This window comes from Vicugna pacos, chromosome 3 (assembly GCF_048564905.1).
Source record: "Vicugna pacos chromosome 3, VicPac4, whole genome shotgun sequence".
Taxonomy (NCBI): domain Eukaryota; kingdom Metazoa; phylum Chordata; class Mammalia; order Artiodactyla; family Camelidae; genus Vicugna; species Vicugna pacos.
The window spans coordinates 96,112,556-96,137,990 of NC_132989.1; the positions used below are offsets into that span (position 1 = coordinate 96,112,556).

A 25,435-nucleotide genomic window follows, 5' to 3' on the forward strand; every position below is an offset into this window, starting at 1 on the left:
CCATTCACCAAAAGTAATAAGGTATTTCAGTATTTTAAGATGGTCATTCTGGTGGACATCACCTGTTTAAGACTCCAGAGCAGGTGGCTGGTGAGATGAGTGAAGGATGGAAGAAATGGAGTGGCTGGATGGGCTACGGTCAGGGTGGGCTGGTGGGGTCAGGCAGCAGCTGCACAGGTAGGCAGGCCTGGATTGTGGTTATTTTAGGAATCAGGGAAGCACTGACAAGTGCGGGCAGGGTCAGAGCAGGGCATCAGGAGTCTCCGTGAAGGGGAGGAGGAAAGGCAATTCAAGCATGTTCTTTATTTTGCTTCATTTTCCTTTCACACCTGACATCCTCACCATTTCTTCTTCAAGCTTCTTATTCCTCTGTATTTGACTCTATTTCCATCCCTCAGAAATATTAATGTGGAACCAAAGTGTACCATTTGCGTCTTTTTTCTTCTTTAATAGAGATTTATTTCTTATTCTATAAAACGTAAGTGAACAGAGTTTGGATAGTTTCCTTTAAAAATTTAGAAAAACTCAAGTTGCTCCTAAATAAGCAGGCTCTGATCAATTATTCTCTGTGAGTCAATGACCCTAATAGGAAACGACAGGGGAAAAGACCTTCATATTTAGGAAAAAGGAGCCTGTTAACCAGGCATTTTTTGTAATGAACTGACTTAACTGTCTGTCTTAGTGACATTCACTCAACAAAATCATTCAACAATTTTTTTATTGCTGGTCCCAGTGCTAAATGCTGAGGCTACAACATGAGAGAAACCAGAGTCTAATAAAGGCTTTATTGTGACAAATTTAAATTAATGGTAACTTGAAAAAATTTTAGTGAATGTTTAAAAAATGTGTGAATTTAAAAGTGTTTTTAAATATAGCACAGAAAAATAAATTAACTTCACATCTCACAATAGCCACTTTCCCTCTTGATCTTTATAAAAGTAGGTAAAGAACAATTAATCTGAATTTTAACTCATTTATCTTCCTTAAGACACTCTCTTAATGAAGATTCTACAGTGAAAACATCTTTGGAACAGCTATTTCAGGTAAACTATTTCTAAATATTCAAAATTAAAGAACAGGGAGAACAGAATGCAGGTTTGTGATTATTAAAATAATTTTCATCCCACCTTTCTTTTGCCTGGAGATCCTTTTTTATCAATGCTTCGAAATTCTTAATTTCATTGGCAACATCCTTTAAAGAAAAGTCATTTTCAGTATCTCTAAACAGCAGCGAACATTTTCATTTACAACATCCGTTCAGATTTAAAAAATGACATGCACTAATAATTCAAGCTGATCAGGAGGTAAGATCTGAAAAGCTGCATTCTAGAATCTTCTTCTATACTGTTTTGTTACTGTTAGACTAGGCTAAATACACTTAAAAGAAGGTGAAAATTGCCTAACCTGAATCTTTTATTTCACTGTTCTAGCTCTGACAGTACATGAAAGGGCATTTAATGAGAATAAAAATTATCAAAGAGTCAGGACGTGCATTTTTAATTGCAATTCTTTTAAATGAGAATAAGCACTTTTGGGATATAAATATTTCTTTAAAGATCATCTTGGGTGTTTTAAACATTTCTTGTGCAACCTCAATTTGCTTTCTGAAAATTAATTTTAGCTGATCCTCTGCCTACTGCATATCCTTATTAATAAACTTATCAATTCAGGGAAACAAAGAATTAAGTGCCTTTTATAAAATGGGGTCAGAAAAAAGCCTCTATAGGTAGTATTTTTTAGAATCCAACTATAGGATTTTTTAAATATTAAAAAATGTGAATTAATATAAAATACAGTGGATTTAGAAATCAGAGAGACCTGTCAATCTCTGCTTTATCAGCATCGTAAACTTGGGTAAAACATGTCAGTTTTCAGAGATCAGTTTCCTTATCTACAAAATAGGGAAAATAATATCCTACTTTGGGAGTTATTTACAAATTGAAGATAATGTGAAGTGACCAACCCACAGCCTGACATGTAGTAGGTAATTAGTAAATGGTAGCTATTAATCTTTTTTCTTAAGTCAAGGGAGAGAATATCATTAACAATCATTATAGCAGGATGCAGTGGAGATTGCAGGATTTAGCATCAAAATGTAGCATTGCTCCCCTGTGAAATACAGTCAATTCCTTTTGATTGACAGTTGGTATAGTCTAGCAGAATATCACTAGTGTAGGTATTTTAAATTTAAATATCCCGATAGCAAGCAGACTACTTAAACATTTCTGGGATTCAAGAAAAATAGTGCAGCATGGTGAGGAGGCATAAAGTAAAAGTAGACAGGAGGAATGGCACATCCATGGAATGGGTACCTGGACTGACCCCCGTGGTACCCATGGGCATCATGACCCAATACAATGGCACCCATTCTGGCCCAGTTTGTTAGTGGCCGCAGACTCCACAACACAGGAGTCCACGCAGGTACTGTCCTTTAATAGGAGTTTGCCATCCCTGTCCTAAAGCTACATTCTCTGCTTCTGAACAAATAACAGTATAAAGTGGATTAGATATGCATATAGTGGAGGAGTTTTGAATGAGAAGGGACAATGCCAGAGACAATTTGAGAAGAATGTGGGGAGCTTGGGGAAGTCTTTCTATGTTTTAGGGAAAGATCATCCTTTTATTAAGAGAAACATTACACAGTATTAAAGGGTTATCACTTACCTCTGCCTCTATTTTCTTTTTCATCATTTTTTGGGCGTCAGGTGCTTTCAGAGTACGATTTGATGCAGGCTTAGGAATCTGTATGATAGCTGCTTGGATTTGGGCCATTATTTCATTTTGTCGTCTTCTGCTCAAGCGTTGCTGAATATCCCATATACATTAGTTTAGTTATTCAGTTCATCAGAATAATACTCAATGTTCTACACTCACAGGTACACATGTATACAAATTTCCCAATGAAATTTTCCAAATTTAACAATTAACCAACGTACTAGGTGTTAACTGTGTAATGTTATGAAGCAAGTGTCAATATAACTTAATTTTAAAGGTATGATATTAAAACACAATTTTGGAATCCCCAAATTATGCCAACCAAATGTGTATTTTCATTCTGGGTGGTGATACTAAAAGAATAATAGAGATGTTCCCAATACAAAGAAGAGTATAATTCTTTCCCAGTTCCACCTTCATGACCTGCCCAATAACGGGAAGAAAAAATTCTGTCTCTGAAGATGGTCTGAAGAGAAAATTCAATCTAAGACATGGTCTCTAGGAGGGCTCCCAGGGAACCCAGTAGAAACGACAAGCTTCCCCAAAACCCAGTTACACTTACACAATGAGTTCAGAGGCTGCCTCCAATCTTGAACTAACACTAAATCATGTGTTATCATTATTGGATCATCTTTTCTCTATGTAGGCAGTAATTATTTTAAGAAGAATATAAGCAGGAGGGTGTAATTGAAAGAAAAAGTATTATAAAATATAGATTAAATATTTTAAAAATAAGAGGCAACATGTGAAACTAATCATGACTTTACCACTAATGCATAGACTAGAATTAGTAAGATCATCAATTCTATATCCAAAGGTAAAAATATTCACTTTACCATTAAAAGGTCAGAAATTTTAAATAATTTAAAAGTTGTCTTAATTTCACTTCCCCAAATATCCATTTTTATTTAACTGCAATGTTTATCTGGTTTTTTTTCCCTTGAGAAAACCAGGAAGACACAGGCTCTCCCTTTTTCCTATTTGCCTATCATTTTTAACATAATTTATTTCAGAATATTTCATGGGCTCATGTTTCCTCTTTTTCCTCAACTTTCTTTGGAGACTGTCTACATTCGATGTGGCACTTTAAAGTGAGACAGGCTGGGTCCATAAAATTAGAGCCCCAGCTCTTGGCATGGACTGAAACACAACTTTAAGAGTGCCTGTCTCTTTACCCTGCACTGCTGAGGGGAAGCTCAAACCTTTATCCACTCCCAGGCAAGTAATGGGATCCTAAGATCTTCCAGAGTTGGTCTTTCCCCTTTCCCTCCCTCCCAACAAGGAGCTGACTATGTTCAGAATATGCTTATTTCTCATCATTCTAAATATATGAGTTTAAAAAGCAATTTACAGTACAATGAGAAGAACTATCATTCTTTTGCCTGTAGTTTACACATTCCATATATGCAGCCATCTGAAATTCTCTTAAAAGTCTTTAATGATTCCACACCCCATTGTCCTCTCATATCCTTAAAGGCACAGGAGATCACTAAAGATTTCCAAAGAAATCTGGGAAGTAGCGGAGAGTTAGTCAAAGCAAGAAGCAAGGGCCAGGAAGATGTTAAGACACGTTTAAGGGGACTGGAAAGGAAAGCAAGCAGAGAATCGTCACACTGCCAGGAAGAGAGAAATGGAGCAGGACAGGAAGACCAAGGAGGGACCAAAAGAGGGAAACAAGAGCAACAAGTGTCTGCTCCATCTCCCCCAGTAGTGACAATGCTCATAAGCCTTCGCTGGGGTTGCTTGTAGCAACCTCCTATCACTAAAGCATCGGACAACTTAAAAAGATATCAAGCTGTTCTGCTACCCCTGGGAATGGCAGTTCCGGTTCTTAGCCACAAGGGGAGGTGACAGTCAGGGAGAGTGGGGATGGAGAAGGGGGAAGAGTGAGGGAGGGAAAGGTGAGAGAGGCAGAGCCAGGAGTCATGCATCAGGAACCAGGAACCAGCATCTCGTGCTGGATTCATGCTTATGCAATGTGTACTACAGGCATAACTCGCAAACAGTATACTATGCACTAATGAATTTCTGGAAAAATTGTTCTATAAAACCTTTTCGATATTAAAACATCTTTGTTCTTCCTGGAGTTTTTGAAATTTTTCAGGTTTCTCAGAATGCATGCAGACAAAATCTTCATTCATGTGTTTGTATTTTTCTTGAAACCTGTGTGTAACCCGCATCAGATTGAAATCAGTTTGACGTGGTATCAGGTTTCTAAGTCTCTAAATGAAGAAAGCATTTCAAAAAGATTCCATTATTAGAGAATTAAAAGGATATTGTCGTTATAAGCATATATAAAATTTGTCTCAAAATAAAATTTCTATGAATTACTATTGTTGAAATAAATTCAAGCCCCATACCAGTTGCTCTTATCCCTAATTGATGTAAGGACAATAAAAATGCATGATTGAAATTCCTTCTTACAAAATAGTCTCCTATATACTTTTATAATTAAACTTTTTGTCCTGAGTTTCATTTTCAGTGAATGCTACTTAAATTCTTAGAAATACATTTTCATAAAAATAATTTATAAAGCCAATTTCAACACACAAGAGTTAATATAAGAAGCTGGATTCTTCCTATTACTTAAGCCACTTCCTAGTAATAAATGAAGAAACAATGAGCCACTGGAAATAAGGGTGCAGCAGTCCAAGAAAATGAACTCTCAGTGATGACTATAAAATTGGACCCAGAGCAACATGGCTAACATAATTTAACTAAAACTTTAGTATCCAACAGTAGCCTACTTCGAAGCTGATGACTTACTAAATTTTTTATGGTATCATTGCTCAAACCATTCTTGATCCTCCTTTTCTAAAACTGCCTCAGTAGATAATGGCACTTACTCAGAAGAACATTTAAGGACCTTTGACTGACGTTAAGCACTTACACATCCACCTGCTCTTTTCACAGTTAAAAACAGCCTGGCCTCCAGCTTCACGGTGGCAAGGGAAAGTCAGGTACTTCAACATCCTACCTCTCCACTTTAACACATACCTATACCTTCAACTTAATTTGTTTTTCCCCCTAACCCAGGAAATACTCACTGAGTTATCAAAGAGCCTACTGTTAAGTGTATAAAGTCAGGCTGCCTAGGTTTGAGTTTTAGCTTTACTACCTACTAGCTTCATGAAGTTGGGAAAGTTGTTTATGTTCTCTGTACCTTAGTTTTGTTATCTGTAAAATGGGAATGATAAAAGTATCTATCTCATAAGACTGTTGTGAAGGTCAAATGAGAAAATACACATAAAGCACCTAGAACAGGGCCTGGCACCTCACTGTGTATGGTCAATCAATTTTTGTCATTATTTTTACTGTGTAATAGACACTTGCATCTTCCCCCATCCATATCAAAGAAAAAAGCTTCTCTATTTCTTTTGTAAGATATCTCCTTCTTCATCAGAACCATTGGTTCATTCCTCCGCTTCTCTTCCCCAGGGGGTCTCCTTCCACTTGGGCCCTCACACCAGTCATCTCCTGCACTGATTCTTTTCCTCAACTGAAAAGTTGTCACAGTCTCTATGTCCAGAAAATAAACAAATAATGTCACACTCCCATCGAGCTTCTCTCCTGCAGCTACTGTTACTGTCTCTCCCCCTTACCTTCACTTTGCACGAAAGAACAGTCTATGCTCCATTCTCCTTATCTCCTTTGCAAACCCACCACTCTCCTGAAACATTTTCCTCTCCCCAAAATGTAAGCCCTAAGAGAAGTGGGGTTTTTCCTGTGTTGTTTTTTATGCAAGTACCTGACATACAGTAGGGGCCTAATAAGTCTTTGTTCAGTGAATGAGTGATTGACTCTGGAAGGTCACCGTGGCCAACATTAAACCCAGTGGCTTCCTATTTGGCCTCATCTCCATGGCTCTTGTAGTACCTGTTACTGTTGACTGTTTTATACTTTACAAAGAATTTTCTTATGTATTGTCTTCTTGAAGATACCAGAAAACCTAATTCTTAGGCAGGTAGAGATAATTATCCTTGTTTTTACAGTTGGGAAAATTAAGACTGAGACTGTTCCAGGGACTGATCCAAAGTTAAACAGCTTGCAGGTGAAGGAAGCAGGATACAATACTAAGTTATCTGGCTTTCATCCTACTCTAATTCTAGCTCTCCGTGGGGGCTGGGTTCATTCTGCTACCAGGATCATAAGGATGTCCATTAAAAATAGACAAATCTGAAAGCAGGAGCAGCCCTCATATCTACTGTCACTGCCACTTCATAAATTAAATTTAGAAATTTAATTATTTCCATTTCTGTTTCGTGCTTACTTAGATAATGGGGAGTATTGCTTATATCATCAGTGCAGCGCTCCCCGTTATCCCACAGGCCTGGAAAAGTTAATGCCCTTCACTTATCACAAGGAACCATAGGGATCTGCCAACTAAAAAGTTGTGTGAAATAACCAGAAGATATTTAATGAGTATTTGCAATGTTCAGAGCTTTGTACTGGGCATGCTTCGTGAACGTGAGGAACTAAGAATCTTGTGAGGCCATATGACAGAGACGTAATGAAAGGCAGCCAACAACATCAGCAGAAGGAGGGTAACACCAGAGAGTGACAATTACCTGTGCCCCAGGCGGTCCACAGGGAGAGTCCATGTGTACTGGGTAGGCTACACAGAGCAGATGCAGGAAAGTTTGGAGGAAGAGGAGAGACGAGAAGGGTGAGCTTGCGTGGGAGAGAGGAAAGAGAGGAAATGTACAAAGTCCTGCTCGAGGGCAGGCTGCAAATTAATGTAGAGGAAAGCGTTTATACTGAAGGGAATGAAGAATTAAAGTTAAAAAGACAGGATGAAACTGTTCAGTGAAGGAACTTCGATGTCGGTCTCATTTGGGGACAGAATATACATAAAACAGCAGGTTTCTGAGCAGAAGAACCCCGACTAAATGGAATTTAGGGCAGATTCATCTAGCAGTTGATTAAGCCCTAGTAGCAAGTCCGAAGATTGGGAGACGTGTGAGGAGGTTGCTGCAGGAACTCAGAAGGAGATCCGAGCAGATATGATGGGGGTAGAAATGGAAAGAGAGGAGCAGGAATAAAAAGAACTGGGAATTAGGAATAACCAGAATTTGGTAAGTTATTGGCAATTGATGGATAGGAATGGAAGGAGGCATCAAAAAGGATAAATGAATAGAAAATATTCACATAAAATAAGACCCAAATATGGCCAACAGCATCCATCTGGGCATATGTACTCAACAGGGCTTCTTAGAGAATGCAGCATCACGGTCCTTCCCCTTCACCAAATCTTATACTATTATATGCTGATTATGTTTCTTTATGCACTTACATCTCGGAAAACCTCACTTTTCATGCTTTGAAGTTTTGTGTGTGTCAGGGGTTGCATGGTTTGCATTTCCACTCCAGTCAGACCACTTTTCTTCTTTCTCTGAAGAGCAATGTACAATTGATATAAAAGTTTCGTGGCTGCCCCTGGCTTTTCTGTGATGATATTGTGGGCCACATTCTGATCAAACTGCAAACCCAGAAGGTGAAGTGTTGGTTCCAAGCGAGAAAAGTTATTAAGCTTGGCAGTTGAAATCCTAGGCATTAAAATATTTTACATAATTAGACACTGAATTAAAGCAGATGACAAATATCATAGGTATTACGATGATCCAATAATATGAATTACCTCATGTTCTTTTAAACACATCATTCCTCCCTAAAACCACTCAATCATGTAAATACATTGAGATTTTATCTGTTATCCTGAACTCCATGCATTTATTTCTCCTGAATGGCTAAACTAAAACCCATTAATTTTATATACTTTCCTACTTAAATAGATGCTAGAATTTCTAGAAGAAGTCAATACCAAATAAAGGATGACTAAATACCTTCTTCTAAATGGAAAAACTTAATCATGGTTTTAAGAATTATTTTATTTGAAAGGCAAAACTGCAATTTAAATTCCATTTCTTGAAATGATACTACTAAAACCTGAAAATAACCCTTTTTTCAGTTGCAGTGACAACTTTAACAGTAATCCTCTCAGGCATTGTAGAAATATTTAATTAAATTATATTAGCTACACAACTAAATTAGTAATGTAACCTTCCCTGTACAATTTATATTCTTAAGAGTCAGTAAAGACTTTCTAAATTGTATGTATTATCGAATTACCTGTTATTGAATTAAGCTCACATTTTAGAACAAGCTCATTAATTCATTTATTAATTTATTCTCTCAACTAACAAGTATTGATTAAATACCCATTATATACTAACAACTTATTTATTAAATTTAATACATTTTTATAAGTTTATTAAAGTCTTACAAAGATGAACGAGGCCCTAGAGGAGTAATAGTGGGAAAACTAGATGAGTAACAAGTAGAGATAAATTGACGTGACTGCTGTAATAGAGGCCTCCAATGACTTAGGACTATTAATGAGCCTATGAATCCAGTGACAGAAAGACAGCAAAAGATGTTAGGGGCGTTTTCAACTTCTGTGCCTCTCTATGATCAAACTGGAAGCAAACACCAATTTTAACCACTGGCCTATTTTCTCCTTCTTCCAAACATTCAGTGGCATTCTTTAATGGGAAAAATACACTGAATACTGAATATACTTGACTATACATCAAAGTCCCCTCCTCCCCTTAGAACAGAGGGATACCTTAGACCAGAGGGAGTTGCCGGACATTTGGCAGAATTAGGGTTACTCACTCAATAACTTCATTTTGGACTATAAAATTATATGGGGGAAGATACAGTGACCTTTAATGACCTCAATTAAATTTTTAGAAGCTGATATGGATCACTTAGCACTTAACCTTTATATAGTGGCTCTAAACTTTTTTTTTATCACAGATACCATTCATTGGAAATCTGATGAGACCTACAGAGCCTTTTCCACGGGAAAGAAAACACATATCCATGCATATACACAAAATGTGTATACTGTGTGTTTGTGAACTTCCTTAAATCTAGCCTAAAAGTGACCATTATGCCCATAACATAAAATTAAAAACCCATGCTCTAAAAGGAGGTGGAGCTGGGTAAATATAAAAATGACTTCTAAATATAAATAAGGAGCCATTATCATGGGAAGACCAACATCAACAAACGTGACACAAGATGCTGAATTCCTTTCCAGTTGTGCGGTGTAACTAACCGTCCTGTTTCCTCTATTTGGTAAAGCATACTTAGCAGGGCTTACCACATCAATCAAACTTTGAAAAAAATATTTTAAATTGATAAGAGAGAAACAGATCTTAGAGGGGGTGAGAAAAGATAAGGAATTCTACAAGGCAATCTTATCAGTAGTAAGAGTAAAATATTTTTTTTAGATCTTCTCGTGTACTGTCCAGTTTTGCAATTTGTCCCCCAACAAATGACCTTACAGTTTGAGAAACAAATACTGGCCTAAAATGATTAGGGTACAGCAGACCATGTTTTGAAGAGTATGATTGTGAAAGAGGATGGTCTGATCAATGACTTATGTTCACATCCATTGGACAGGAACCTGACACCCACCTTTTGATCTTCTATCACAGTTATCCTTTCATGTTCCTCCTATCCTAGGAGCCCTTTATGCCTTGTCCACTACACATATTTGGAAAGATAATAGCCTGAGAGCCACTGGTCAGGGTTTTGGTCTGGGTCATGACCTTGGGATACAGAGGTTGGAAGCACCATAATTCAGAAGGAAGAATTCAAAAGCAAACACTATTCATTTCTAAATTGTATCAAAACATAGCCCTGCACTGAATAAAAGTGAAGGACACTTCCCCTCCTCTTACTTGTATAACGTGACCCCTAGAATGCAGCGTGTGCCTGCCAATACAATGGTTCAGTTACACAGGAGGCTTTACAATGGCTCTGATGGTCTGGTCAAAGTATCCAGGTGTAACAGTACTTCTCTCTGTAAGTTTTTCATAAATATTCTAAATTTCCAATTAAAATCAGGGAATTTTTACTCCCATAGAATATCACTGGTGTGTAAGTTGGTGGAAGTCCACTCTTACTACAGTGGATACTCAATCATTATAACATGACAATCAACAGTTGTTTTTGAACACAGAGAAACCACTGAGACATCTCTGCTCTGCAGACGGCGCATATGATGTAAATGATGACCCCTAAGGGAATAAGGGATGTAACATGGGAAAAGTTGTCTCCCTCTCTACTTGCAGTCCTCATTTGCCAAGGGATTACCTACCTATCTCCTCTCCTCCTTGCCACCTGGTCAGGGGATACATCTTACAAGGTAATTAGAAGCTGCCCTCCCAAGGGATATACATTACTTTTTTTTCTTTTCGCTAATCTGCTCATTTTTCACCCTCTGAGATGGACTAAAGATAGTTCTAAAACAGAATTCTTTCAGAGTTAGATAAATTATTCTTAGGATTAAGTAATTCCCAAGGCAAATAACTTCAAATTATTAAGCAACACAGATTTAGTTTTACTGTTTACATTTTAGACTAAAGGAACTAAAAATACCACACAAAAATCCCCAAATCATGAGCTCTGGCACTGGAGAGCTGTCTAAAAAAATGGGCTTTGACAAAGAAGGATCCTTCTCCCCACTGAATACACTATTACAAAGGTCATATCCATGGATTGACTGATTATTGCTTTCTTTAAAATACCATGCACCCTGGAAAAAAGTAGGTTGTTTCAGGAACTAAAGATGGATAGTATTTCATTGTCAGGACAAGAAGATCCCATTTTCCACCTAAAGAAATGGGCTGACTCAATAGAATAGAAAGTTAGTCTTTGGCAGTGAATGAAAGGGAGGGCTGCTATACCCGATGATGCTCAGGGCACACACCTGGAAAGGTGGGGCAGGGGTGTGAAGTCTACCCTGTGCTCAGCTTGTGAAGCCCTGCACCTGGCATGAGGCTGCTTCATCCAAAAAGGGGCTTCTTTTTCTTTGCACAAAGGGCTCTCCATTCACAAAGATCTGTGTCACTAAGATCTCTTCCCATTGCACACAAAGCCTTCTATAGCCCTGCTAACGGGAGCCAAAGTACACCTGAAATATTACATGCATGCTCTGATCAGTATGGTCTTTTAAGTTTCTATGGCTCACCAGGTATACTTTCTGAAATCATTCATTTACTCAATAGAGTAACATTATTGTGTGTCTGCTATGGACCAGGAACAATGCATGGAGCACAAAGAATAAATAATATGCTGCAAATTTGAGCGACTTTGCAATCTAGTTGAAGAGTAAACATTCATATATTCATTCATCAGACATTGTTTGGGCTCCTTCATGTGGCAGGCACCCTGATAAGAACAGACATATAAAAAAATAATTATAACTTAATGTGATTAAAATGGGATGTCCCAAGGGTTATTAAAACAAAGGGGAAAAGAGAATTAAATCTGCTAGGGGAACAAGGAGTTTAGAAAAGGGGTGGATTTTTAGCTGGATCTTAAGGATGAATAAGAGTCTCTCATGGTAGAAGGGAAGGAAGAATGTTAATATAAAAAGGTGCAAGGCATAACAAAGCACATGACATGGTTGTGGACCAAAGCAGTTTATATTATAGCTCTAGATTGGTGGGAAATGTGGCTGGAAAGCTAGATGAGGGTCACACAGGGAAGCATCTTGTAAGACAGGCTTTGAGAAAGAGGAACTGAAGTACTGAAAGTTTCTTAAGCTGATGGGGATAACACACCTAAAGATGTGTGTGTAGAGTTCTGCCTGTCTACTAACAAGTTCAAAAAAGGTCTTTATATGTAGTTTTTACCCGGATATGTAGTCACTCATTAATTTGAAAAACATTTCCTGAAAGTTAAACATGCACCAGACCTGTGACCGCCCTAGAGATGCAAAGAAAAGTAACTCAATACCCCAACTTCAAGGCGTTTGAATGTATAACATGCAATGTGAGAAAGATACAAATAAAGAAACTGACAACAACATGATCAGTGTTATAATGAGTAAATGTGAAAGATAAGTTGAAAACATTCAGAAAGGGATAAGTAGTAACAACAAAAAAGGATTGGAAACATGGTTACATGCAGATCATCACAAATCAATCTGTGCATATGAGAACTCATGAGAAAGCAAAAAGGAGACAAGAAGGGCATGGAAACTGACTCACCTGGAAATCTTATATCTTAAGAGTCTAGTCCTGGCTTCTACTGCAGGGAAGGAAATGAAGGCAGAAACAGAGGGGACACAGTGCTGGAAGCTCAGGCAGAGGAGGCAGTGGGGCTAAGCTGTGAAGGACCATGTATGCTTTGCCCTTGAAGAACAGATGTGAGACGTGGGGTGTAGGGTACAGATTAGAAGTTGTCCAGTGCCCTAGAAGCTTAAGAATTATCTGGGATTAGCAAAAGAGGCTTATTTGGTATGAACATATATTTCCAATCCATGGCTTCTCTTGTGTCATACTATTATTACCTGTACAACTAGAATAATCTGGGTTGTGAAAGAACGACTCACCTCTAGAATGGAGGTACCAGATTCTTTTGCCTTAATGTCTTGCAACATAGGCACTGTTCAATAGAGGTCTACCATTCCAAGCAATCAAAGACTAAGAAATTCTTGAGTGGGATCTATCAGGTTAAAATATTATGGATACAGAGCAGGATGTCAGGAATGGCAGAGTAAGGGCCTCCAAAATCCATTCCTCCATAAAGGCAATAAGGAAACTTACAAAAATTATAAACATCAACTTTTCATAACTCTAGAAATTAGCTGAAGGCTTGTAACAATCTAAGGGACATTTATTTAAGAAAAAAACTTAATAAGAACAGAGACCTTTTAGTCATTTTAACTTGCCTTATTCCCAATCCCTTCTCCCCAGCTCTACATTAACCTTGAAAACAGGTGACTTGCAACAATAGAAGCTGTAAAACCCAGAAGCCTCACAGCTATCTGAGAGGACAGACAGGTTTAAAGCTCCTCAAAAAGTCCTATCCTTAGAACATTAGTTAACATTATTTAGAGCTCAGTCACTGGAAAAAGCCCTGTTCCCATGGTATTAGCAAAAGTCAATCAGTGGCAACTGTTTCAGATCACAGCTACCTAAGATTGATACCACTGGAGCAAACAAGAGCCTGCCCCAAAACTTAAAAGGAAGATGTAAGAAAGAAATTTCCACTGGGGGCTTTGAAAAGCTCTGACATATTCATGAGGCTTTAGAGAGCTGTACACATGTGTAGGAATGTTTGGATGCCCAGGAAAGAAAGAAGAAGGCCCAAATCTCTCACTTCTGGCTGACCTTGAGGTCCTGTTCAAGCAGGAAGTAAAGGCTAAGGCAGAGCTGAAAACTGTGAAAGTACTAAAGACATACCTTAACAAACTCACAGTCTCTCAGCCAAGAAAGATTTATCAGTTCAAGATATTTTAAAACATCTCTGTTTATTTGCCAACCTCTGTTCATCTGCTCTGTTCACTAAGCTAACCAAGCAGAGTCTTCAGTTGCTGTACACAACAAGGAATACAGACTCTCCAAAATTAGTCCAGGAAAGTCGTTAAAAAAAAAAGCAGGAGAAGCAACAACACAAAACAGCAACAACAAACCCTGGGGAGGTGGGATAATCTGAGTTACCTCATTATATTATTTTAAATGTCTGTTTTCAATAATTATGAGACACAGAGAGAAACAGGAAGGTATGGTCCATACATAGGGTGAAAAAGTCAACAGGAACTCTCTGAGGAAGCCTAGATGTTGAATTTATTAGGCAAAGACCTTAAGTCAGCTATGTTAATTAAACTAAAAAAATCCATTCAAAAAAAACTAAAAAAGAAAATATGAGAATAACATCTCAACAAAAAGAGAATATCAATAAAATTCTAAAAATAAGAATCAAGTAGAATTCTAAAGTTGAAAAGTACAATAAATGAAATATAAAAATTTACTAGAATAGCTCAACAGGAGATTTGACTTGGCAAAGAAAGAATTAGTAAACTCAAAGGCAGGTCAACTGAAATTATTTACAGGAGAACTATAAAAGAAAAAGAATGAAGAAAAATCAACAGGATCTCAAAACACCTAAACTCATTCCAATCATGAGAAAAATATGAGACAAATTCCAACTAAGAGACAATGTACAAAATACCTGACCAGTGTTTAATTCTTCAAAACTATAAAGACTATCAAAAACAAGGAAAGTCTGAGAAAGTATCATAGCCAAGAAGAGTCTAAGGAGATGTGATTATAAAATGCAAAGCAGTATCTTAGATGGGATACTGGGGAAAAAAAGATATTAGGTAAAAATCATAACAAATTTTTGTTATAAAATGTATCATGTTACAAAATGTACCATATAAGATGGTAACAGTAGGGGAAACTGGATGAGAATAATATGACAATTCTCTGTACTATCTTCACAGTTTTTCTATAAATCTAAAACTCTTCTAAAATAAGTTTATTTTTAAAGATCAACAATGCCTCAGAGACCTGTGGGATACTGATAAGTATACCAACATACGCATAATGGGAGTACCAGAAGGAGAAGAGAGAAATGGGCAGAAAAAACTTTTGGAGAAATGGTGGGTGAAAAAGGTCACAAATCTGCTAAAACACAGGACCGCAGGAATATAGAAGATATTAAAATGGGACCAGCTAGAGATGAGGTCTTGCTGCACCACATAACTTCTTCTCCTTTGTATTCCTGGGACAATGAAGTACGTATATGTGAGGAGGCAATGATTTGCATACCAATGGTATGCTTTTCTGGTTTCATTTTGGATGGGATCTTGTTATAAATGATTCTTTAATGTTATCTTTGGAGGCTAAAACCATCCAAATGCCAAAGGAATTAATCTTTTTTCAAGTAAGGAATAATCTCACTAACCTGCTTTCTGAAAATTCTGCAAAATCATCTTGAAGTTCAAATTTGTGCAAAACTTCTCCAATTAGATAGCCATTGGAAAATGCCTTTGCAAATGACTTGGGACCTGAATTTAAAACATAGAGATACAAAAGTAAATATAATTTTGTACATACAGCTTATATATTTTCATTATGCATACATAGGGTAAAACTTCATAATTTATCTTGAACTCAAAATGCCATGCAAATACTTCTAAAAATGCCTTTTAATAACCAAATGAAAACACTGAAGTTTAACAGCAGACATCTTATAAAGACCCCTGAATAAATGTAAATCAGTACTTGATACCATACTGGATTTTAAAAGAAAAGACCACTTTTGATCAAACCAAACAAAACACAACCAATAAAATGTATAACCTTAGATCTAAAAACAAACCTTCAATATATTTTATAAAATTATACTCTAATACCTTAGTTATCAATACAACCTATGGATGATGATTACATATTCCGGCGAAGTGAGGTACAATCTAACTTCTTTAAACCTCAAACTTAATTTTAACCGTTTTGCAATGGAAATTTTACAAAAATCATCTGCACCTTCTAAATAGAGCCTGCTGAACATAATCCAACTTTCCCTTGGTGGTTTGGAGGGTTTACTCTGGTCTAGTTGTTTAGTGATGGAGGACAGCCCTGAGGAAAACAGGCTTTGGAGCCAGAGATATCTATGCTGGAATCTTGGCTCTGCCTTCCACTAGCTGTGAGATCTCTGCCAAGCTGCTTAACCCTCTTGAGTTTCTGTCTGCTCACCATATCTGTATCCTGGGGGGCTATTCTAAAGATTACAGGTAATGTACCAGAATTGCTTGGTACCATGCCTGCCACATGAAAGGCACATAATAATAAGTCCAAAAAAAAAACCTAAGTGTTAAATAGGATTTGCTTTCTTTAAAAATGTCCTTAGTTTGGCATCACTTGTATATTTCTTATGAAGTGAAGGATATATAGTTACATGATATTCAAGGATGACATACTAAATTGATACATAAATTATATTATCATAGGACAAGGCTAACATTTCTCAAATGATTTCAAAATCCTCCAAAAATCTTCAGCATCTTTCTATCAGGGTCCTTTAGACAAGAGCAATTAAAATACTATACATATCACTTCAAGTATCACAAACTCATTCATACCAGGCTATCTTCTTCTACTTGACTACTAACAGTAAGTGGCTAATTGAAAATGAAGAAAGAATAATTTCTTCAGGATTTGCAGAACTGGTGCTTGGTGTGTGTCGCAGACGGGCCAGGTGAGTTACTCTGTAAAGGGCACTGCACAGAGAACTCACACAGAAAACTTCACGTTATCATAAGACACTTACAGATCTGACACAGGTCCATGATTTTGCCCAAAGCTTTCCTAGTATCTGTTCTCAGAATATTTTATACTCTTAACAATACCCAAATTCTTAGGTTAAATCATCATAATAACAAAGTAGTTTAAAAGGATGTCAAAATCCTCTCACTGATTTTGTTTACTCGGGATGAGCCCCTAAACGATCTAGCTCCAGAATCTACTGACTATGCCTTCTGGCATCACGCAGCAGCAGTCTTTGAGGGGACTGAAGTCCTAGTAGCTCCGGCTGCCTCCAAAAGGCAGGGGTGTTCTCCTCCTGCTTCCTCCTTTCTTCAGAGACCCGCCACTGCTGGCCTCCAATACTGTTCCCTGGTTTTTGGCTGCCACCACTGCCCTCACTGTGCAATCTGGGCAGCTCTGGCTGTGCTTTGCACCTCTTCTGTCTGTTGCTTGCTTCTTTCTGCTTCTTTCCCTTCTCTCTTCTATAGCCCGTCCCTGTTCTCAGTTTTCTGAAGTGCCATGGGACATACAGTCATTCTCAGACCATGGATTCTTTTTTTTTTTTAATGGAGGTACGGGGGATTGAACCCAGGACCTTGTGCATGCTAAGCACAGTCTCTACCACTGAGCTACACTCTGCCCCCTCATGGATCCCTGTAAATAGTCTATAGACTATTACTTTGTATTCAGGAGCTGCTGCTATGTCACCTTCAGGTGGTCTTGTTCCCCTGCTCCCTCCCTCTGGATTTTGCACTATGCCTGCTGTTTGTGTTGACAGAAGACCTGAAATCTAGCCTGTGAACGACTGGGGAATAATTGTATCCTATTCCATCACTCTCAACTCATCAGGCAAATGGTCAGTAGCAAACGCTTTGCTACAAAAAGTCACTAGAAAAATAAAATCGTAATCCACTTCCTTCGAAATGGCAGGATATATTAATAAGGCAATTCTGATATGGATAAAATAGAGGCATTTTTGGATATAAAGGCCAGAGAAGAACAGTAAACACATATTATTTCATTGTCAAGTAGTTTACTATCAATAAGCAAATACGAAAGCATGTGTCTGCAGCTGTGTATGCACAGGACACTTCAGGTACTGTGTGCTACAGGGGCACAAAAGAGAACCATGAGTGAAGCGCTGTAACTAATGGCAAAACAACAAAAGGAAAACATGCAGAAAAAATGAAAGAGAAGAAAAAAGAATACATGCAGGAAATTAGATGAAGAAAAAGATGAAAGAAAAGCACATAAGCCAGGAACACATAGATTTAAAAAGTATGAGAAGAAACATACAAAGCCAAAGAGAGAAAGAGAAAGAGAAATGGAGAGACATAAGGGGAGAGAAACAGTAAGGGGAAAAAAGAAAAAGAAAAGGAAATCTTATTTTCCTTTGGTTTATCAAACTTTTTTTTCCCAGTAAATGTTCTGAGTACCATGACTAACTTTATGACGGCCACCTCTGTAAGGCAATCTGCACTCACAACTGGAATTTCCTACAAGAAAGAAGAGGTGGGTTGACTCTAGGACAAGGAACAATGCAGAATACGAGGAATAAATGAACCATGGGAGCCCAGTGATGATCTTATTCCTGAGCTCTAAAATGATCTACATCTGGGAAAATGTTGTTCAGCAACTGCTCAACCATGCCTCCAATCTTCCAAGCCGCACGTCTGATCCCCATCCCTAAGGTTTCCGTTTGCTGCAGTCTTTGCTGTGGGCCTTTGTGGATGGTCTACTTTAGGCTGGGACGGCGGATGGAATGCTCTCTGTGCTTCTGCACCCAGATGGCCCTGAGCCAGCTGGAGGAAGCACAGAAGATAAGCCTTCCACATTCTGATGGTAATGAGGAGAGCACAGGCTCTGGGAAATATTTTCCTGTTAGACTCCTTGACTGCTTCTAAGCCCCCAAACTGTGGATAGTTATACAGCCTCAGTTTCTTGTCTTTAAAAAAGGAGGAGGGTTAGGGTTTCTACCTCCTAAGGGTTGGTTTGAGAATTAAATGAGATACTGTAAGTAAAGTGCTTAGCATAATTCCTGGCATATATATATATAGTAAGTGCTCAGTGATTATTTTTATTGTTATTATTACTGCCTCCTAATTTAAGGCAACAGGTTATATCGATTACACAATTCATAAGCTCCATAACAGGTCCTCCATGACTACAGTACAAACATCCTTATTTAAAAGTGATTCAGTACTCAGAGAGCAAATATTTGACACTGTCCTTAAATTCAGATACAGGCCTACCCTTGGGGCCAAATAAGAGCTATAACACTCTTACCAGTCTGGGGAAGCACATGTAATCAAGCACGGTTGATTTTTTTTAAACACCTTTATTGTGGTATGGTTCTTGTACAGTAAACTACACATATTCAAATGTACAATTTGATGAATTTTGATCGATGTATATACACCAATGAAACCACTACCACAATCAAGATAGCTAACATTTCCATCACTCCCCACGAGGTGCAATTTTCAATTTCCCAGTTTATCCCTTCGCACCCCCTTTACCTCCTGGTAACTATTAATTTGTTCTCTATGCCTGTGAGTCTGTTTCTGTTCTGTAGATAAGTTCATTTGTTTCTTTTTTTTTTTTTAGATTCCATATATAAGCGATATCATAAGGCATTTTTCTTTCTTTTTCTGGTCAAGCACAGTTGAATTTTGTAGCAAAACATTTGAGTGGCAGAAATAAAAACTAAACACAGTCTCGCAGCATTTCTGGTCAAGTTTTGCCACCAGGTGAATAGATTTGGGGATTTGGGAATTGTAGATCAGGGACTGCAGACCTACACATTCTATGCTAAGTAGCCTTCGCCCCTCCTCTACAAGAAGAGCAAAGACCTAACCTAGGTTGTCAACCACACTGAAAAAGCCAAGCCAGTTTACTTTGATTCGAGAGACAGAAGGCAGCTGCTGGTGGCGGGGCCCTGGTCTGGTCCCATTAGACCCTGGTGCTCCTAGGAGCTGGCCCAGTGTTCACAGCAAGGCCTTGGCCTTCTTCTGCTGAACGTAATCAATTTCACAGCATGTCAACACCAGACAAGGCTACCCTGTGACCCTGATGGATTCAGACAAAAACAAAGTCCCTCTGTAATCACGTCTGAACTCAGACCAAAACAATAATGTCCAACACACAAAAATGACCAAACATCGTCTGCCTATTCTGACTAATGTGAATGGTTGCTGCTTTTTCTTTTTTCTGTGCTTTGTTCCCCCCACTCCCTAGGTAAGATTTTTATTAAGATACCCAATCACAGGGTTGTCTATGCTTCCTTAAAGAATCCAATTCTTAGCAAAGCACCGCTTCCTTGATCCCTCCTCCAAAAACACCTAACACAAGCCCAAATGCTGTAAGTCCTTTCTGATAGCCACTTACTGAGATGCCCCACAGTTCCTGTGGTATCTGTTGTAACAAGTCAATAAATTCAATTTTGTTCAACTACAGATGTATCCTGTGCTCCTCAGCTGGAGGATATTGACAATTTCTTTTATTCCAGTATAAGAATAGGACGATGAACTTTTACAATTTTCTCCTTTGAAGACTTTGTCATAATTCTTAAGATTTACGATCTGAAACAAAATCTCAATTGCAATATTACAAACTTCTTTAATAGTTAAAATATTGAGTGGTATTCTTTTCTTGGGACTTCATATCTTAAAATTTTGACATTGATTTATACAACAGCCTTTTGCTATTAGATTTGCTGCCTCAATTTCTAGTCAATGGAAGCCAAGTTTCAGTCAAGGAAAACGCTGCTGAGCTAACCAGAAAATATCAAATAATCTGTTGTTTTATGCGACAAGCACTCTGTTTCCTAATGACCCTGAAGGCTGAGCTCTGAGGAACTGTGTAGTTTAATGACACCAGGGAAAAGAGGAGTGAACTAAAAGTCAGCAGACCCAGAATCTTCTGCTAACTTGTCACTACTTAGTTGTATAACTTTAAACAAATCTCTAAACATATCTGATTTAATTTCCTCATGTGCCAAAGAAGAATTAAATGATGTCTAAGATTCTTTTTCAGATCTAAAATTCTGTGTATCTATGATACAATAAGGTCATGGGCCAATAAAAGGTCACCACAATATATTATAAAATACTATATATAAATAAATATTCAATAGGATTTTTTGGTATCTCTACTCTTTTCTTACAATAAAATTTGATACTTTTGAAAAAGTGTGGACATAAGACCTAATTAACAAAGTATAGTTACTGCACAAGGGGATCCAAATTAAGGATGTCCCTAAAATTGGGGACAACAGTAGAAAATATCACTCTCTAAAACAAAAACTACTAAGATTTAAAACAAAAGGACAAAATTAGCCACCTACGGAAATTCACTTATTTTTTAAAAACTCAATTAACAAGGAATATAGAATTATCTCTTAAAACTCACAATAATTTATCTACTTAAATTTCTTACACATCATGTAAATGATAATCTCAAGATGTATTAAACTCATTCAGAATAGAGATACACTGCAATGAAAGAAGAATACACAAATATCATAATTTCAGAAGCCTTTGTAGCAGTGGTAACACTGGAAGATGTCATTGAACAGTATGGTTTCCCCAGGCACTGGGAGAAGAGGAAGAAGAGGGAATCTGACTTTAAGCTAAACTAACCTAATCTAATCTAATCTAACCACTCACTGATGTCAAGATAAAATCTCTCTAGAGCAGAAAAGTAAAACATACCAAATATTAACTTGATTTGAGGGTTCTTTTGGTAATATTTAATTTCTGATTGTCAAGGAGAAATCTGATCTATAAATTTGGTCTTCTCCTGTGTGTACCAGCTCAGTAAGATGTACATCATGTTCCCTTACCAGTATAGGTTATTCGGTTATCCTTTTCATCATGATGAATTAGTACCGTGGCTTATAAAATCAGCAGAATGTCATTTTAGTTAGCATGTGACAATTCCTAAGAAGTCGCTTAAAGTAATAGAGTGGAACTTCTGAAATCTCAAAGGTGAGGATCAAAGTACCCAGGGTGACCTTCTTGAGATGGGCAAATCCGTAAGGTTCAGCCTAAAACAATACTTTACCTTACTTTTGCCCCACTCATACATTCTCATGTAATAAACAATTATTTACTAAGTGTCTGCTATGTGACCGGTACTATAACAGGCATTCTTCTAAAGTAAGAGACAGAAAAGTAGTCAAAATAATATTTATTGAGTGTCTAGATCTGGTATAAATGATAGGCACTGTGGTAGATAGTTTCCATTTGCATGTCATTTGATACCCTCCCCAATATATAGCAATTATTATTATTATTTCTCAGAGTATAAAATTGGGACTAGAGATTATTATTTCTACTTTGGATACTACAAAATTGAGACCTTGAGATACTTAACTTTCCAACCTAGTATTCTCTTTTTTGGTTCTTTGGTACCATTGATAACAATGTTTAAGATTATTAAAACAATAAAAATATGCATATAAAGTATTTACCATTTTCAATATAGCCCCACCCAGAGCCCAAAAGAATATGGACTGTCTTAAATATCCATCTTTACAAAGAATCTGATCCGTATAGCATGTGGTACTCAAAGGCTTCTACTCATTTACGGAGAATGTTCAATTGTGACATTCTGGTGTAAATTTTCTCTATGGTGAATTCAAAAGAGTTTTGTAACAGAAGCAATGCTTATTCCTGAAAATGAGAGTTCTTAAAAAATTTTACAGGAAATCTTCCAGTAACAATTATCTGTTTTGCTTATTCTTTATTATTAAAATAATTGCTTGAATTTCAGATGTAATTTTGCATTGAGCAACTTTTTATATTTTAAGACATTTCATTTAACATATACATCTAAGCATTATTTTCCAGGACAAATGGCTTAGTTAAATTTAACTCCCTGGGGATCCTTAGCTTTAGTAACATTGATCTGAATCTTCATATGCTGAGACTAATCAGGTCCCTGGTGACTCCCAGAAACTTCACTAAGGGGAGGGAGGGAGACTATTCATAATTGAGGATCGCTGGAATCCAGGTCCTTTACTGCTGATGTTCAGGGTAGTCCAGGCAACACAATATGCAACATAATATGCTTTATACAAATTGACTTCCACTTTTCAGAATAATCCAGAAATCAATTGGCTTTAGCTGCCTCTGCAGTGACTAAATCATTATTGAGCTTCACCAAGGCAGCAAATGCATTCACTTGGCCTTTTCATTCTCATTTCTGTTTCTGCCCCAGCAAGCAACATATGGACTGGAACACTCCCAAACAAACACTAATAAGTCCACTTTTGCCATTTAACCATCTAGGAATTAGGTTATGCCCTGTGAAGTTACAACAGGCTTGGGTGGTTGAATCTGTGTGCTTTTTGTGCCTTCAAACTGAACAATAATCCTGATAAATGGAGTTCATATGAAAATACATTTGGGAGGGCTGAATTTCTAAAAAATAAATTCCCTAAGTATAAACTCAAATATATAATACAGTGCCTAAGAGCACTAGTCAAAGATCTAGCTTCAAATTGTAGCTCTAGGACCTACTAGATGGGTGACTCTGAACAAATTACCAAGCCCTCAGCCTTTGTACTCATCTGTACAACTGGGACAAGGCCTCTTAGGGTTTGGGGTTTTTTTTTTAAGATTAAATAAAACAATCTACGTGAAAGGCTTAGCACAGGGTCTGGTGTAAGTACTGAAGTGCTTAATAAAGTATAACTTTCATTATTACTATTCTTTCATTTATAAACCCATTTGAGAAAATAACTTACATAAACTTCCCAATACTTTAAGGTGCTCACCATATTTCATCTAAAGTGTTAAACTTTTTCTCCTATTTTGTCATGTGATATTAGATCTTCTTTTTTGATTTTGTATTTGTAAGGCCATACTGAATTGTCCTTTCAAATTAAGAAAGCATTATAAGCAAAAAGTCAAATAACACAGATGCATAAAGAAAAGCTAGCAATCTTCTTTTCTCCCAGGGTAGCCAATACCAATACACCAGTTTATATCTTCCCACATTTTTCTCTATGCTTACACAAACCACAAAATGAAGAGTCATGTATGTAACAGTCTGATATATGTCTCTCCACACATTTCTCTTTCACATTCTCACACAACATTGGAATTATACTAGTTCCAATAGGCTATAACTTTTGCTTTTTACTTGACAAAAATACATGAGCATCCTTTAGGCCAAAAGTCATTCTTCCTAACCACTGCATAACAACCCATAGCATAAATACAGCATCATTTACTCAAGGATTCTACTACTGAAGGGTATTCAAATTGTTTCCTTTTTTTTTCTTTTTACCTCTACAATCCATATGACAATAAACATCCTTGTTCAAATGTCCTTACATTGGTGATTTTATTTGAGTATGATAGCTTCTGAAAAGTGAGATTTAGCATTCACTATATCCTAAGGACTATTCTAAATGCTTCACATTTATTATCTCATTTAATTGTGACACAACTCAATGAGGTATTATTATTACTCCTATTTTGAGTATCGTAAAATTTAGGTAAATAAATTGCCCAAGGTGTTAACTGTGGATAAGTGATTTCAACCTAAACAGTCTGACCTTCAAGTCCTTGTTCTTAATAGGACACTTAACCCAGAAATTGTCCAATTACTTTCCCAGGAGGTTGCACCCACTTACAATCCTTCCATGACAGTTCCTATAAACCATTCAAAGCCTTCTATTGTACAGCAGAGAATGGCTTGTCTCATGACAGAAATCAGCAACTGGCAGTGTGCTTCTTAGATGCACAGACCTATCTTGTCGGTTTCCAAACACAGATGAGTGTGTTCCCTACAGTCTGAAAAGCCTTTAACCACATGGAATTTTGTTACCTCGGAGACTCTATCTCTCTTTAAGCTCCTCTTAGCAGTTGGAATCAAAGAATGAATATGGATTTCTAGGGAAGGGGATGTGGAATACTGCAGCTGTCTCTACTGACAGCTTCCAGCTTTATACTTCAGGGAAACAGACATTGGGAGTTGTCCATTCACAGTTTACATTGTTAAAATTCTTACTGAAAAAGTCTCCAGTCTTTTAACTTCCACAGAATAAAGTAATTCTTCCTCCTCCTCTCAAAACCCAAATTCCCCAAACTGATTACAATTATAATGGCATATTACTGTTTTTATATTTCTTATTAATTTTGTTTACTTTTCTCAAAAGTGTTTCAATATGCAATGGAGTTTTAGGGACTTGAGCAAAGGGTGTGATTTTTATTAATCAAACCAATGAACCAAATTAAAGCCAGTAATCTGTAACTACTTTTTATTGGAAGAGTATAACTTAAGGGCATGATATTGCATTTTGGCTCCCGTGGTCGAGAAAGAAAGAAGAAAAATACTAAACACCATCCTGAGATCAGCATCACATTTTAGTTGAGAAACAATCAGAGCGTGTGTGTGGCGGTTTGGCAAAGAAAAAGCCCAGGTTTTTATGCCTTAAGAGATGCAACTGGAGGAGTTCCAAATTTAAAGATTCCAATGCTGACAATAAATATTTTGCTGTTGCAGAAACACTACTGGCCTAGCAAATTCTGTGGATGACCTGAGGCTGGGTTGGCACTGTTACCACTCTGGTAATAAGGCGGCATTATGCAAGGGTG

General features: G+C 37.3%; 1 protein-coding gene across 8 annotated transcripts in view; it reads right to left on the reverse strand.

Annotated features, from left to right (window-relative positions):
• SPEF2 (sperm flagellar 2) overlaps positions 1-25,435 on the reverse strand; it is a 157,094-nt gene that overhangs the window by 130,561 nt on the left and 1,098 nt on the right. For 6 of the 8 annotated variants that reach the window (XR_012071530.1, XM_072958783.1, XM_072958780.1 and 3 more), the window contains exons 2-6: positions 15,487-15,589; positions 8,009-8,261; positions 4,767-4,937; positions 2,665-2,805; positions 1,128-1,192 (exon numbers count right to left, since the gene is read on the reverse strand). Coding sequence is in view for 7 of the 8 variants with exons in the window: in XM_072958783.1 (XP_072814884.1) it covers positions 1,128-1,192; positions 2,665-2,805; positions 4,767-4,937; positions 8,009-8,261; positions 15,487-15,589 (733 nt within the window). In the remaining variant the exon portion in view is untranslated. The remainder of the gene's footprint in view (positions 1-1,127; positions 1,193-2,664; positions 2,806-4,766; positions 4,938-8,008; positions 8,262-15,486; positions 15,590-25,435) is intronic. The other 2 variants (XM_072958782.1, XM_072958781.1) reach the window with 1 other exon arrangement.